Genomic DNA, 17,945 nt, shown 5'->3' with positions numbered 1-17,945 from the left:
TAAATACTTCGTTTTCATTCATAACAAATGCTTTTATAGCAGCCTACTTAGGAAGTGTGAAATAGCCAATTCCTGAACTGACACTTTAAATTTATGTCCCTTTTTTAGAACAAAACGAAATAAAACAAAACAAAGACACATCAATACCTGATCAATCACAGATATGTTCAAAAATGCCTAAAACTATTTGATGCTGTCACAGCTCATATGCTAAGTATAAATCTTGACCTCTTAGTCTCAGCTTTAAAGTGATACCACCTATTTAGTACAAATAACATCGAAATATCTCAAAACATTTTCTTCTAGCAAAGGCATTACTGTTATGATAATTACAAATAAATAACTTGTTTAAACCTAAGTATTTCTTGTAAAAAATGTTTAACATAATTTAGGTGATTTCTTTATGGTAAAATCCAGTCATGCTGGGGAAAAAAAAAGTTCCTACAAGATTTTATTTCAAGAGTGATTACCCCTGAGGGAAGCAGCAGCAACAACTGGAGATAGGGCTTTGCTTTTGCTGTAATCTTATCATTTCTTTAGTAAAGTATGTCTTTTTAGAGGCAGTATGTCTTTTTAGAGCAAGTATGTCTTTTTAGAGGCAGATTCCCTGGGTTCTAAATAATTCACTACCTCACTGTGACCTTGGGCAAGTTATTTACTCTTCCTGTGCCTTAGTTTCCTATCTTTAAAATGGGGATAATAATACTTCCTGCTATACAGGACTAAATGAGTTGATATATGTGAAGTGCTTAGAATAATACCTAAACACACGGTAAATAATATTATTATCATCAGCCTCACCACCTATTACCATCAACTATGAAATCTGGCTGGAAGGCACTGGGAAAAGAGGGGGTGGGAGTGGTACCTGATCTATTTTCTACACTTAACATTTCAAACATAAATTCTATTTTTGTAACAAGTGATAAATAACCGACTTAAGTGAGAAAGCAGTATAAAGCAGAATAAAGTTGCAGTCTTCCGTTTTCAAAAACATGAGACAATACAGGCTTTGGAGTTTGATATTTATTTTTAGCAGGAAGAATATGCTAATGATGATGACATCGTTAGAAGATACGCCCATGTCCAATACCTGCAACAGAAGCTCAATAGAAGTTAAAGAAACCATACCAAAAGACTAAAGACAAAAATTGTATGACATTACTTACCCTTAATTCTGCTAACAATAAAATAAATAACAGTATGTTTGAGATTGAATTTACATTACAAAATCAGAAACTGGCCACTTAACTATCAAAAGTATCTTTTTAAAAAATTCTATCTTTTCCTTTGTCCATAGAATTGGGCAACCTCTACAGGCAGAGCATGGCACCAACAATTACACTCTGAGAGTGTATATGTGAGCAGAGGGGGAACAATGCTAAATTAAGAGATGAGAATTTGTGGAGGGAAAGCTCTGTTGCTGGTACTTAATCAAACAGCTGCTCTCACGTTTAGAAATGGAAACCATCTCTGGCACAATTAGAGATTGCTAAAACAAGATTGAACATTTAAAGCAACTTAATTGAGGCAGTCTCATAACTTACCTACAAATTTACAGAGAATTGTCTCTAAATAATGGAATCCAGACAAATTAGAAATTCTCCTACATAAGAAATTGCTATAGCAGTAAACAATTTAAACAAGAATTGGTCAAATGAAAGATTCTTTTGATAAAACGAAATCTGGCTCATCTGACAATGGCTACACTGCTCAGAGGAAATATGAGTGTTTCTTTTTTGACCCCTGCAGCTCCAGACTTCTCACTGACAGTATCAATCATCACTCAATTTAAAGAAGCAATTACTTTCTACCTAAGGATCTATATGAGCTGGGAGTGGGGTGGGACTATGCTAAGCATCAGAATCAGGGGCGGAACAAAGGAGTAACTCGAACTCTACCTTCCTGAGCAAAACTGATAAACTGTTCAGGAATAGAGAGCCTGGGGACTAGCATAGACACAACCAATTCTATGCCCAAGCCTTTTTATTTCTTAATTGTATACCCAAAAGACTGCATGTACTCAGAACAGGAATTAAATAAGTCCAACCATAATTTACTGTACTTAACACCAGACTTTATACCAACTGCTATTTTCCCATTATTTTAGTTTTGAAGGTAAGGATTTAAACTCTTATTACTGGAATCTCACATGAATAATTTTTAAATGCAATCAATTCTGCTAATTCCAAATCTCTAAATTTACTTCGGCAAGTTGGTTTGATTCAAATAGACAGAAACTCATTAATGCAAGGAGTAGCTTACCCAGGCCACTGTCTAAAAAGGTCTACGTCAAAAAAAAAAAAAAAAAAAAAGCAAAATGTGCAGGAACATTAAGATATTTAAAAATTCCTACCAAAATTCCTACCAAAAAAAAGAAATTAAATAAGCACTAAAGAAGGAAAAGGTTACGCACTTCCAATTTATGCTCTTTCTCTGCAAGGGCTTCCTTTTGACAACGAAGAAAATCTGCTAACATTCGAGTGAGTTGCTTCCTATCATCTATTTCAGCCGCCAATCTGCCATTGTAATCTGCCAGCAACATACAAGCATCCTCTACCATTTTAGAAAGCCTTTCTCCAGATTCTTTATCTAAGAAAAGCACAGAATAAGATTATTACACAACAAAAACAATGCCATTTGCTATTCCCTCATCTCGACTCCCAAAACAGTTTAGGTCACATTTTCTCTTCTTACCTGTTATTTTATCTAGTAGGGATACTTCTTGGACTTCAACAGGCAAAGAAGCTATCCTCTGATGAACTGCTGCATCACCCGAAGCAGCATTTTCCAGATCTTGTAATGCTCTAACGAGATCTAGAGTCTAAAAAGTTATACAACTTTAGAACCAAAATAAATGAGCTTAGACACATACAAAAGACTTGCAATTTATTTCATATTCCTTAACCATTACAGGATATTTACTAGCTCAAAGTTTCAAATATAAGCTGCTTTCTAAGACATTCCATTTCTTTTATATTCTAAGGAAAAGAAGTTACACTACATTAGGTACTGGAAATAAATAAATTTGAAACATAAATGAGACATGGCCCTTGGCCGTGAGCAGCCCATACTGCAGTGGTAAAGACAGATTGTGTAAAAATAATTATCTGACTATTAAATTGAAGTGACTGATTTATATGCCAAATACACACAATGATAAAAGAGAAGGCAGGCTAAAACTTCAACCTGGAGAATACAAGTTTTATGTATATATATTCATTATATTATCATTATACATGACAAGAATTTTTTAATACGAAATTGAATACTGGGGAAGGGGGATACAAATTTCTTCTACCACAACATGGAAGAGTCTCCCAGATTCCATTTCTAAATGATATAATGAAAGCACACACACACAAAAAAAATGTGGTTTTGGAATATGTTTAAATGTGGTATCTTCAACTACTCTATGGTTTGTTAGTAACATCATTAAAATATTACGAAGTTCCACATATATAACTAATTTTTATATAATGCTTAGACATTATAAAAATTATCTTATCATTAGAATATTTCAGTTGCATTTTTTCAAATACCAGCTATAATTAGGTGGGAAAGGCAAGTCTTTGCTGGTGATTTCACAATTCATAATGTCTATAAACTTATTTAAAAGAAAATTAATAAATTTTCTTTTTACTAGCCTCCATCCCCATTCCACCTCCTTTTTCCTTGTTTTCCTTAATCTCTAAAACTAGATAGACCCTGGAACACTAGGAAATTATACACACACTTGAAAAATATATGAAATTACCCATTCTGTGTATAAATTAAGATGACAATGACAGCCAATTACTGATTTTTCTAAGCTTACAAAAAAAATGCTATCGTATTTCCCCGAAAATAAAACCTAACTGGAAAATAGCCCTAGCATGATTTTTCAGAATACTTGTAATATAAGCCCTATCCCAAAAATAAGCCTCAGTTAAGACCGTCAGCCAGACAGATGCATTTAGTACATCTGTTGCAACATACTGAATTATAAAATAATAATATATAATTAAATATAAATAAATAATATTATTGACATTAATACTTAAAATAATTATAATTAAGTATTTGTAAATACCCAAGCGGGTGCTTTTGGACGAGGTAAACGCCTATGTAAACAGAGGAACTTGAGACTTATTATTGAATGACCAATCGGAGCACAGACACAACGCTTGAATAAGATGCTCACTTGATAATGAACGGACGTGGTTGTGTCTAATATGAATCTTCATAATTCAATACGTCGTTTGTTGTAATGGACGTACTTAATGCACTCATGTGAAATAAACATTTTCTGAATTTTGATGCTTGCAATTTTTCGTTGCTTTTGTGTGGACCATCATTCTTAACTATCATCATTTTGTTGCCACTCCTATCTCAATTAACACTTGATTTAATGGTAAATTTAAAGAGAATAATATTTTGACCCCCAGACGAGATGAGGCAAAAAGAAACAGCTTTTCTGTCAAGTACAAGAAAGGAATCGTGGAGGACTCCTGGGGCAAGAATCTTACAGCTTTCTGCAAAGAGAAGCTGGATCTCTGCATGGTCCGAAAATGGTGAGCAGAGTACGATAACCTCAGTCAACAGGTGGACGAGGAAAATGCTAAGAAGCGCAAGTGTGGATCAGGTTGGCAACCATTGTTTCCTGAGCTGGAAGACATCATCTGTGAATGGATTGCTGACAGGAGAGCAAAGGCTTTGGTTGTGCGCAGGGCTGATATTCAAGCATTTGCCCTTGCAATGGCACCACAGTTAGAAATATCCCCAGAAGAATTCAAAGCTTTACAACACTGGCTGGATGGCTTCCTTCGGCGATATGAACTGTCTCTAAGATCGACAATACTGTTCAAGCTGGAAGATACTGAAGTTATTAAAAATGCACTTGCATTCAAGTCCTTTGTTGATGGCATCGGCTTTTCTAAATATCAGCTCTCCTACATGATTGCTATGGATGAAACTGCAGTGTTTATGGGCCAAGGATCTCAAACGACAATTGATCAGAGGGGTGCCTCATCAACCTACACTCCGTCCACTGGTTATGAAAGTGGACGTGTTACCTGTATTTTGGCAATTCGCCTGGATGGAAAGAAAGCCCCACCTCTGGTCATCACGAAGGGCAAGAAAGATTATGTTGAACGTGTTTCAGGCATTTATGTTCTTGAAACTGAAAAAGCCTGGTGCACACAAGCAGTTATAAGGCAGTGGGTCGATTTAATGCTGCCACTGGTTTTGCGAGGTGGCCAAAGAGGTCTGCTAGTCTGGGATTCAGCCAGCACTCACCGCAGTAAAGACATGAAGAACTTCCTCACAGAGAGAAGAATAAATCAAATAATGATTCCCGCAGGAATGACTGCCTATCTCCAGACTCTTGATATTGCAATAAACAAGCCATTCAAAGACCATTTCCACATGGAAATCAATGACTACACTGAAAATAGAATGGAGAGAAATCAGCGTGGAAACTTTGAGAAGCCTAGCCTGCAACAGGTCGTGATTTGGGTGAAGAATTCATGGGATAAGATCACTGACAGCTGTGTTGCCAGTGCACTGCGAGCAGGCTACATGGACAAGACGTGCTCATTTAGGGAGAGCTCTATTGCTGGACATGAGACATTGGGGCCAATGGTTCTACAGGAAATGGAGTCGCAAGAAATTCAAGCAAGAATTCGGGGTTTGGAGAGTTATGACGTTGTTCCAGAAGAAGATGACGTGACTGTATTTGAATAAATGTAGATTTTTGTACATGAATAAATGTAGACTGTTTTACATGAAAAAAAAAAAAAGACATCCTCTGAAAACAAGCCCTAATGGGTCTTCTGGAGCAAAAATTAATGTCAGACCCGGTCTGATCTTCGGGGAAATACGGTATCACTGGCGGGCGTCAGCATTCCTGTCACTGAGCCAGTATGTAGGATTCTTTCTGCCTCCCTAGCACCAACCCCAATATAAATCCACAGTTCTAAGCCATGATTGATTGTACATTTCTTTCAAGCGCCTTTCATGGGGGAAAGGGCTCCACCCTGCCTCTGGTTTCATGCAGTGAGTTCAGGTCCAGTCCTCCAACTCCCATGGAGCACTATGAGTTACTGCTTCCCTCTAGGATACTAATTTCTGGCAACCCATGTCTGCTTCCAGATCAATGCTCAGCAGGAACCAGACTCTAGCTCACATACTGAGTTGTGTTTCTATACCATTTCTAGCCCACCATGATATTTACCTTGTTTTAAGAGTATGGCTATGTCTTCATTTTCTCCTTTTAAATTTTATCTGTCTCTCCTATATGTTTGAAACATAGAAGGAGGAAGCTTTAAGACTCGATGCCCACATAATTAAAAGTTAAAAATGTCTTTCTGAAATCATCTAATGGTTAAGAAATGCTTTATTATACCAACCTGGGAGGACATGAAATATTAAGTTAATGGTTTTAATCCATCTTATTTTATCATGGAACTACATAGTTCTATTACAGTTACAAAGAACTGTATGAATACATACTTGCTACTCTAACACTCGTTTTTACATGTTTAAAAGCAAAAATACTTCAAAAGGGCAGTGTTTATCTCTAGGAATGGAACTTTTAGTGTCATACAAGTAATCTTATATAATGCTTTATTTATTTAAAATGAAACTGTTTAAATGGTGGCTATCTCACTAGACCTAATCATACTAAGCAATGAGAAATCCTCTTTCGATGTAAAATATGATGGCTTAATATATAATACATAACATATTACATAAACATAGCAATATGTTAATCAGAAAATATGAAATATTCATGCAGCTTCTTTCTTGGACCAAGAACAGTAATTAAAATCAATTTACAACAGAAAGACACTGCCATTAACAAAGCATGGTGGCCACATGACGTAACAGTAACTCCCGTAACAGAGAAAAACTTCTACCTGTGGTGGCTCACTTGGAGAGCCCAGAGAGGAACAGTTTTCGTTTTCATCCACCTTTATCTGTTCATAAGTTCGCTTCCTAGGCTTCTTATCTCCATCTGAATTCAAAGAACATTTAAGTTTTAATGAAAGAACACATTTTAACGAAGAGATCATGATAAAAGATTATATACTTACACAGAGCTTGCTTAAGTTGTTCTAATACATCATTTTCATAAACAGACCTTTCTTCCCAAATAGATAACACTCTTCCAAGGTGCTTTTTACAACTTTCATCAGTTTCACTAAAGAAAAATAAAAATATTAACAGTAAAAATGCATAGTGCTATTGAAAAGGTAACGGCGATTTTAAGTACAATCAGACATTCACTCCCTGAAAAAAGCTTTCCAAATGTTTACCGAGCACCACTGTGCCCAGCAGTGCTGGGCTGCTGATCCAGACAGACATACTCCCTGCTTTACACTCTCTTTGACACCAGAGACACAAATGGAACTTTATGGCATCTGTTATTTATAAGTGCCACAAAAGAGAGCAAGGTGTTAAAGACAGGCGTAACAGAGAGACCTGGCCCAGTTTAAGAGAGTTCAGGAAGAGTATCTGAGGAAGTGATATTTAATCTGAGATCTGAAGATTGGATACACAGAGGAGTGGGAAACAGATTACTCCCAGCCACTTCCTGCTGCCTTCATCACTACCAATGTAGACTGAGCCACTACTATCTCATACCTGGATTTTTTAACTGTCTTCTCATTGGTCTCCCAAACTACCAATGTAAATCAGATCATACTGCTCTCAATCTTCTAACAGCTATCAATCATACCAAGTATAAACCCAAAATCCTTATTCTGGGTCAAAAGGTGAACATGTTCTGTTTCCTGGCTACCTCTAAGTCCACAGTCCCTAAATACCTTCTCCCATACAAATTTTGCTGATTCTCAAACATACCCCGCACACAGCTGTCTCACTGCTTCTGCCAAGTATTCTTTCTACCTAGAATCCTTTCCTCCTAGAGTCACATGGTTCATTCCATCCTTTCCTTTAATCTCTTTCAAATGCTACCAGCCCCGAATAGTCGTGTTTTAATCTCATGATATAACTGAGCACAATCATGCTCTGTAGTTCCTGCCTTGTTTGTTACGTTTCTTCATAGTACTTATATTTTGACACAATATATATTCACTTGTCTATCTAGTTATTATTACCTGTGTCATCCACTGAAATGCAAGCTCCACTAGAACAGAACTTTGTCTTGTTCACTACTGTATCCTCAGGGCCTAGGGCAATCGATATTTTATTGAATTCTAGGGAGAGGCAACATATATAAAAGTCTTAAGGCAAAAAGAAATAAAAGAGGTTCAGTTAGCTTAAACTGTAGACCACAGCGTTAGGTATGAAGGAACATCTTATGTCTTTCTCAGGACATTAGATTTGATCTCTATGACAAATGAGAACCACTCAAAAGCAACGGAGTATTATGATCAGCTCTGCAACTCTGGGTAGTTTCCTAAATGGATTAAACAATACTAGAGGTTACTGCCATTATACAGAAATGACATTATGGTAACTGGAATGGGAAGAAATCTAAAGAACTGAAGGAACTATGTTTGTCGTATATGGGATAAGGGGAGTGGAGGAGAAAGGAGAGCGTGATGTATTATAAATCAAAATGTCACAGAGAGTTAAAGATGACACGCAACTTCTCACATGGATATCTGGATAGGTGGAGTTGCCATTGACTGAGAAAGTAAAACCTAGGGAAGTACCATATTTTGCCATGTATAATGTGCATTTTTTGCCCAAATTTGTGAGGGAAAAATAAGGATGCACATTATACATGGGTAGTACTAATTCTGCATCTATATAAATGTTTTTAATTCTTTTATTTATGCTTATGATTAAAAGTGTAACTCCAGAAATTAATAACAATATCCATATGCAAAATAATACCCTGGAATACAATAATTGGTTTTGTTGAAAACTTATGATAAACTTGCAACGACGAAGAATTCTTGGCCTTCTATGATGTGTTACTGGTACATAAAATTTCTTGTACCATAGTATGTTAAAAAAAATAAATGCTAAAATTCCTTTATATTACAAAAAACAAGTACCTAAATGTAAACAAATAAAAAATAATTAAAACTTAAGATTTTTTTCCCCTGATAGTTTGGGCCAAAAACATGGTTGTGCATTATACACAGGAGCACATTACACATGGCAAAATACAGTAAATTTGACAGGGAGCAAGGATATAATGAGTTCAGTATCAGACACGTGAGTTTGAGATGTAACTAGAAATTCAATAGGCAACTGGACATACAAATCTAAAAGAAAAAAACATCTAGACTGTACCATATGATTGTGAGTTATTAGGATATAGATAATAACTAAATATATGCAGTTTATGAAATCACCCAAAGGGCAAATGAAGAATATGACCCCAAGAGGGGCTATGACTGAACTCTAAGACTTAAACACCAACATCTGAAAAGATAGTAAAAGACAGTATCTAAATTGAAGGATAAATATTTAAGCAACCTACAGCAGTATTTCACATTCTTTACTTTTAAAAAAATGCATCCACTGTGACTAAAACTATAGGCCATATGGTGAGTAAATCATTCAAAACAAATCATCATTCACCACTGAATTCTATAATTTAGACTGATTTAATAGGCTAGCCCAGTAATGTTTACCTAGCAATCTATGAAATATTTGCATATGTTTAGAAATACGCATTTAAAAGACCACAAGCCAAAGTACCGCCTCCTACCCTCAGAATTTTTCTGTAGCAAAATTTTTCAACAGGTTTAAGATTATTTTAAATAAATATTCTATATTTCCAAAGCATTTTTAAATGTTATAACATATACCCACACACTAGAAAACCATAAAATCATTATACTGTTTCCCCAAAAATAAGACCTAGCTGGATAATCAACTCTAATGCATCTTTTGGAGCAAAAATTAATATAAGACCTGGTCATATATAAGACCGGGTATAATACAATATAATACAATATAATAAAATATATAATACCGGGTCTTACATTAATTTTTGCTGCAAAAGACGCATTAGAGTTGATTGTCCGGCTAGGTCTTATTTTCGGGGAAACAGGGTAGTGCACTATGAGGAGAAAGGGTATTAAGATTATCTAGAAATATTAGCTAGAAGAGTGATAGATTTATGAGCACACAAATTTTCAATTCAACACCTTCATTCATTCTTAATAAAGTTCATTTCAATACAGAAGTTGCTCTTGGTTTTTTTAAAGAAAATTGTACCTCTAGTACTACAAATGCCTACCTTAGCAACAGTTGAAAAAAGTTTCCTTCACACAAAATATTTAACAAATTTACAAATGCCATTTACAGATAAGTCTTTTCAAATGAAAACTTCAAAGAAATACATTCCCTGGTTTTTATTTTAATGGCTAATGGCAAATTTTAGAAAAAGGATATATTATGCATTTAAAACAGATTACCCAAAACCATTATCATACCTTGAAACATGCTTAAAAGCCTCCACTATAACTGGTGCAAAATCTTTTGTAAACTCCGGCCCCTTCCTTTTGCTGTTCTGAATGACATCATTGGCTAGGTAGAGAAAAGTAAGCTTCCTGTTTGGTTTGGCTGAAAAATAAAAAAAAATTTAAAAATCTACTTAAAATATCCTTACTTGGAGAAACTTTCTCAATACCTGAATTAAGCAGTTTGAGTACTACACCAAACCTTTATTTATTGTGTTCAACCCTAGCTTCTCATTCTACAACCAAGCTTATTAAGTCATTATTCTTTTACTCACCAGAATTATTCTATGGTTTCTGGAGATCAATGCGACAAAAAAAAGAACTCAAGAGGCAGAGGTAGTCAATGACATATGAAACTTTGTTTCCTTGCGGTTTTACCAAGTCACCCAAACTACTTTTCCTTGATTGCTAGTCTTATCGCTATTCCCACACTAATAGCTTTGCACACTGAAATCATGTCTGTGTAAAAATTCATCTCTGTGACTCTATCCTGTATAAAATTTTATTAAAACTATTAAGCACTATATGAACGATAGCCATTTGAAAATAAGATGCTGACTGGTCTTTATTAAGATAGCACTCTAAATCTTAAACTGAATTTATAATGGTTTTAATATTCATGATTTAAAAACCGACTTTTAAGTTAGTGTGAAACAGAGTATAAAATGTTAAAATAGGTTGAAAGAGACATCACTTCAATCAATTATATATTTTTGTTTATGAAATAAATATTTGTCAAGTTAATAGAGTAAATATTAAGGAGACCAGATGGGCAAAGTTTAGATTCCTCCCCCTGCCCCCACTTTGCATTACAATAACTGAATAACTGAATTCATCCTGACAAAAATATACCCCTACTCAATACAGTCTATGGGCATAAGTTCTTCTAAAAGAGCAGATAAGATTTCAACAATTGTGAGCCAGAATACATTTTTACTGGTTCCAATGTTAAGTGGCATAGCAATACTGAGTATGACTCAAGAGATCTATATACATAAGAAAATTTAGTTAGTTGAACGTAATCTTTTACAATGTTTCCATAATATAACTTTACTAGAACTAAACTTGAATCATTCAAAGGTGTCCAACTGTATTCAGAAACCTCATACTTTGTGGCATCTACATTACAGTCGTGTAGAGGACTTATGGTCCAGTACATTGGATTTAAGGCAGAAACTTGGGCAGGCAGCATTTGGTCCTTTAGATTTGAGTATTCAATTTAAAATTTAAGCATTCAACATATTAAAAAGCCACTTTTGAGTTCACATCTTCCTTGAGGGGAAACGAGCAACCCAACCTTCTCAGAAACTGTAAACTATTGAGTCACCACCGATCAGACTTTACAAACCTGTGCAGTCCACTGCATAACCTGCTTTGCCCGTCTAAAGTTGCCGCCCACCACTTTTCATGCTTTTGCAAGTCCCCGGCACAGAATAAAGACAAGGAGGACATGGCAGTAACAGAGACCAACTTCTGATTCTTCTGGCTCTTGTCTGGTTAAATAAATCATAGAGTACAACTGGTTAAGGTACCAGGACCCTTGCCCGTGAAGACGATAATAATAGCACTTTCCCAATATTAAGCCCTCTTTTAAATTGCCCTTTCTCAAAGAAAATCTCACCCAAAGAATAGGCTGGTATTATTTAATCCAACTAGTTGCCTTCTCAGCATTAAAATGGGTTTTAAAACTCAAATTTTTTTATTGCCTAATTGGGAGACTGCCTGCAAGTACTTCTGAATGGGTACCTAAACCAATGGGCTCCTTTACCTAAATTACTGAACTTTTAATATGTGTTACAGACTATTCTAAGCACTTTATATATATTACCTAATTTAGCCCAAATAATGTAAGGTACCATTATTATCTGCGTTTGGCAGTTGAAAAACAGACATCAAAAAGGCTATTTGCGGGCCGGCCCGGTGGCTCAGGTGGTTAGAGCTCTGTGCTCCTAACTCCAAAGGCTGACGGTTTGATTCCCACATGGGCCAGTGGGCTCTCAACCACAAGGTTGCCGGTTCAACTCCTGGAGTCCCGCAAGGGATGGTGGGCCGCGCCCCCTGCAACCAAAAAAACGGCAACTGGACCTGGAGCTGAGCTGTGCCCTTCATAACTAAGACTGAAAAGACAACAACTTGAAGCTGAACGGCACCCTCCACAACTAAGATTGAAAGGACAACAACTTGACTTGGAAAAAAGTCCTGGAAGTTCACACTGTTTCCCTATAAAGTCCTGTTCCCCTTCCCCAATAAAATCTTTAAAAAAAGGGGAAAAAAAGGTTATTTGCCTATAGTCAAATAATCAGAGAGGATTCAGCCAGGATTCGAATCTAAAACTCCAAAGCATTCCCTCTTAATAACTAGACTATGACTCATGTCATAATTAAGAGAATGTTATCTTTTAAAAAGATTAAGTAGCAACTCAATCAAAATATTTCAGAATGTCAGCAGCACTATTCACAATAGCCAAAAGATGGAAGCAATCCAAGTGTCCATCAACAGATGAATGGATAAGCCAACTGTGGTACAGACATACAAATGGAGTATTATTCAGTCTTAAAAAGAAAGGACATTCTGAAACATGCTACAACATGGATAAACCTAGAGGACATTATGCTAAGTGAAACAAGTCAGTCATAAAAAGACAAAAATACTGCATGATACTACTTATATGAGGTAGCTAGTAGGATTTCCAGGTGGGAATTCCGTCCATTCTCAGGAATGTTTTTTGCTTTCTTGTTCCCGAATCCCAAGAAAAGTTGGTTGGGAAATCCGGAAAATTGGCTCCTTGAACCCAGTAATAGCCACAATGGGAAATAAACATACTACTCACAATGTATCTCTTAGACATAGCAGTCAAATTAATAGAGACAGAAAACAGAATGGTGGTTGCCAGTGTCCGGGGAGAGAGACACACGGAGAGTTACTGTTTAATGGGTGTAGAGTTCCAGCTTTGTAAGATAAAAAATGTTCTGGATATGGATGTGATGATGGTTGCAAAACAGTGTGAACGTACTTCATATCACTAAACTGTACACTTTAAAATAGTTAAAATAATAAATTTTACATTATGAGTATTTTACCACAAAAAATTTAAAGTACATAATTTACAGTGTTTTTTTAAATTCATAGGCTACTAACCTCTTAAAAATCACTCAAAATTGTTTCTACAATATAAAGTAAAAATTTACAAGATTTCAAAATATATTTTCCAATGTATTCCAAAGGACAAATTCTGTACCAGGAGCATAGATTTGGTGTGGGATCCAAACACCAAAACATTATTGTCATTGTTTTCTTTGTGGAACCCAGGCTAAAATATGAGAAATACCTAGAAATTGCCATAATTTTTTTTTTTCATTAAATTTATTGGGGTGACAATTGTTAGTAAAATTACATAGATTTCTGGTGTACAATTCTGTATTACATCATCTATAAATCCCATTGTGTTTTCATCACCCAGAGTCAGTTCTCCTTCCATCACCATGTATTTGATGAAATTGCCATAATTTATAACCTCAAAATTTTCAGGGGGAAAAAAACTTACTTCCATTTAAAACTATGTGTACCTTCATGTAGAGTAATAAATTAATTAAACTAATCAAAACAAGCAATTCCAGGAGGAAATAAAAAAAATGATTTTCAAATGTTTTGTTAATTTGTAAAATAACAGAGCCATAAATTGTTATTAAAACACAAAGCAAACAGAAAGGGAAAACAAACTATTTCATAATTCCTTAAAGAAAGAACTCCGTGAATATAAGGCTAAATAATGGTTCTGACGTAATCGATTCCTATGGTTCGTTGTTCACAGGGTTTCTTATAAAGATACGTATTTCCCAATCTTCCAATCAATTTAACTTGCATTTATTTAATGTTTGCTCTGTGCCAGAGACCATGCTGGGAACAGACTAAAAATAACCTTTCCTGTTCAGTATGGAGTTTGCCAACTTCATAGAAAGTGTCACATGATAGGTCACATCACTAAAATTGTTTCTTTTTTTCTTTATTCCTTCTCTCCACTAATATCATACCAACACTGGAAGCAATCATAAATATAATATTATATCCCACTGTGCCTGTGTATGTGTTTACTGCTATATTGGTACCAATAAAGTATAAGCCAAATAAGGACCAGTCAACAGTTATATTGTGAGGAACCATTTTCTTCTATCTTACCTTTCTAGACTATATTTTAAGCTCTTATGGGTACTACCGTGTTTCCCCGAAAATAAGACCTTAGCGGACCATCAGCAATAATCAGCATCTTTTGGAGCAAAAATTAATATAAGACCGGGTCTTTAATAATATAATATAATATAATGTAATACCCGGTCTTATATAGTATAACATAATACCTGGTCTTATATTAATTTTTGCTCCAAAAGACTCATTAGAGCTGATGGTCCAGCTAGGTCTTATTTTCGGGGAAACACGGTAATTATAGCCCCTTGTCTGGGTCCTTCTATATGAACAGGTACATCAAAAAACACAAATAATAACAATAAAATCTGGCTAGATAATATATAATATTACCTAAAAAGTTAAGCATATCCCCCCCCAAAGGGCAATGTAAGTTCAGTTCATCACACAAGTAAGAAACAGTGACATAATTCACAAACAAATCAAAAGATCAGTTACAAGCCTTCAAAAAGAAGAGTCTGGGATAGTAAATAAACAACATGAAACAAATTTAGCCAGTCAAGAGGATTACAGAAACGCCATCTAGTTTCACTAATTCATGATCAGTTCATAATCTAGTTTTATTTACTCATAATCAGAAAGCAGTAGGATCATTACTTATTTTCTTACACTGTACAGACCACATGCCTATCCATTTTGACATGACGCAGAATATCATAATCTAACATAATCACCCACGTTTCCATGGAGACTGAAATTTAAAACCACAGTAGATGACAATGCTGATAAATACAACAAATAGCTAAAATTTCATTGTGTCATCTAGAAACCTAAGAAGCCACTTTCCATAGGAGGTCTTCTACACGGAGAGAAGCAATAAAAAATTGAATAAACAAATGTATGTACATATAAATGCAGGTACACACACACACACCAATGAGCATTACGGTGAGTCTTACAGAAGGAAATCAAAAGAAAAGCTCCTTATCTTGAAACAGAACTCTACTAAAGGTTTATTAACAACTATTGGACAGCCTCATTTACTTCCCCCATAAACTAAACCACAACAAACCAGAAGACATGTTTGATAGATGGGTAGGTGGTTGGTTGTAAGGTAGAATCTACTTTAAATTAGTAATATTCTTTGCTACAGAAAGTGCATAATCAGCAGATGATTATTAAATAGATTTTATCTGTTCCAGACAGGACAAAGAGTTCAGACATAGCCGGCTGATTCTTAATAGCTGAGGTGGGTGAAAAATGGATAGAGCTGGTATGTTCCTATACCACTAACAGGATGCCACAGACTTTTGGCAGCCCATCTCTTGCTTTAAATCCTTTAAAGATTTTCTATTGTTCTCCAGATAACATTTTAAATCATCATTATGAGCCAAAGGCCCAAACAGGTCTGTCTCCAGCCTCTTACACCACCTCTCTTCATGCCCAATACTACTAGTACTCCAACTCCCTCAACTCCTACCCATCCTTCAGGCCTCAGTTAGATGGGTTCCTCTAGTACGTATTTTCCCCTGATCACCCAGTACATATAGATTAGGCAGCCCTGATATGCTCTCACAGCACCCATACTTTTCCTATGGAGCACTTACCCCAACTATAACTGTTTTTATTTAATCTAGTGTTTCCCAACAAAACTAAGTTTACCATAATCTACCAATCTACGAAATCAAGCCCACCCAGCAGCTGATTCAAAACTTTGCTCAATGTTTATTAAGTCAATGAATTTTAGCCTAGACCTGTACCTTTTAGACCTGTACCTTTAATGTTCCACTAACTTGGCTTCTGGTTTTAACCTCACCCTGCATAGCTGAAAAGGGAACACACGTAAAATTACACTGCTTTCAGGTTTCTGAACGACAAATTTAAATTATGAAAGACAAACTTTCCTATAGCTCTAGCTACTCTTGCTTATTTTCAATGTATTGAATTCAAATATTTTCATTCCACCCTCCATTTTAAAGTTCTCAAAAATCAATGACTTATTCAAAGTGGGCAAGTCCTATGAATAGGAAGGTCAGAGAAACTCAAACATTAAACAGTTAAAACCAATTATCATTTTCTACCTATTAGATTGATCAAGATGAAAGTTTGACAACTAAAATTCTCAAGAGTATCTATCATCTTTAGATACCTTCAGACATTGGTAGTTAAAATATAAATTAATGCAACCTCTTAGAAAAATAATTTAGCAATATCTATGAAAAATGTAAACGCACAAATCCCTTGACCCTGCAAATTTCACTTCTAGGAATTTACCCTACTGCTATAGTCTCATAAATGCACAAAGAATTCACTAAGGATATTCATGGCAAAATCAAGAAAGAAATGACTAAAGAAACCATGGTACATCCATACAATCCAATACTCTACAGCTGTTCAAATGAGATAAAGATTTATATACTGATATGGAAAAATATCTAAGACATAGTGTTAAGTTGCACACATACATTCAAAAACATACAGTAAATAGCTCTACTTTGGGGAAGATTAAGAAAGCATCTGGCAGGATGGTGTCAAGGGTTACTAAAAAAGAATTAAGTCATAAAGGGGAAATACATGAGTTCTATATTAAATGATTAGCTGAAAAGCGTGTCTGGGTAGTGCTGACGTGGTGCTCCACCTATATACTTTACCCATAGTCTATCCTGCTTCTGATGTTTGGTAAAAAAAAAAACAAACAACAACAACTCCACCTGGGCCCAGACAAATGGACATCTTTCCCAATCCAAAAAGCCAAGGCAATTCAAGCTCCTGAAATAATTTTAGAAACCTTGATTTTGGTATATGTAACAAATGAATTTTTAAAATCTTGAAAAGAACAAACTTCATCCTAGACCATCAGACCACTAAAAAAACTGTCGACTCTAAGACTTGTGTAAGCACACACATCACACTGCTTAGTCACATTATGCTTCTAGATTTGGATTTGATACTAAAACACTGCGCACTTTTAAGAATATTACTTAAATAATACTGACTAGTTTCTTATGACCTAAGCACTGTTCTAAAATCTTATTATGTATGTCATCTAATCTTCAAACCAACCCTATAAGGTAAGTTAACTCTATTTACCAATGAAACAACAATAAAATAATTAAATGCACTAAAAAAAATGCACTGAAATTATTCAGCAATCCCAGGACCCATAAATAACGCTTTGCCAATAAAAGCAGGAAATACATTTCACTATATATGAATCAAACCATTACGCTATATGTCTTAAACTTAACCAGTGATGTATTATCAATTATTTCTCAATAAAACTGGGTGTGTAGAGGGTAAATCACATTTTTTTAAAAAGGCAGGAAATACATAAGATGAGCCTGGAACATCTTGTCATGATAGAATGCAAGAAAG

The 17,945-nt window shown here is 35.3% G+C and overlaps 1 protein-coding gene across 2 annotated transcripts in view; it reads right to left on the bottom strand.

The window, feature by feature from the left end:
- Positions 1–17,945, bottom strand: part of RPRD1A (regulation of nuclear pre-mRNA domain containing 1A) — a 63,412-nt gene that overhangs the window by 29,305 nt on the left and 16,162 nt on the right. The window contains exons 2-7 of one of the 2 annotated variants that reach the window (XM_019740824.2): positions 10,404–10,533; positions 7,077–7,183; positions 6,900–6,997; positions 2,698–2,824; positions 2,417–2,592; positions 486–1,093 (exon numbers count right to left, since the gene is read on the bottom strand). In XM_019740824.2, coding sequence (XP_019596383.1) covers positions 908–1,093; positions 2,417–2,592; positions 2,698–2,824; positions 6,900–6,997; positions 7,077–7,183; positions 10,404–10,533 — 824 coding nt within the window. In that variant the 3' untranslated portion in view covers positions 486–907. Of the gene's footprint in view, positions 1–485; positions 1,094–2,416; positions 2,593–2,697; positions 2,825–6,899; positions 6,998–7,076; positions 7,184–10,403; positions 10,534–17,945 lie in introns of those variants that run through there. The other variant, XM_019740825.2, reaches the window with a different exon arrangement.

Source organism: Rhinolophus sinicus, linkage group LG09 (genome assembly GCF_036562045.2).
Source record: "Rhinolophus sinicus isolate RSC01 linkage group LG09, ASM3656204v1, whole genome shotgun sequence".
Lineage (NCBI taxonomy): Eukaryota > Metazoa > Chordata > Mammalia > Chiroptera > Rhinolophidae > Rhinolophus > Rhinolophus sinicus.
Note: the sequence above shows the minus strand (reverse complement) of the source record. Positions and strands in the feature narration are given on the sequence as shown.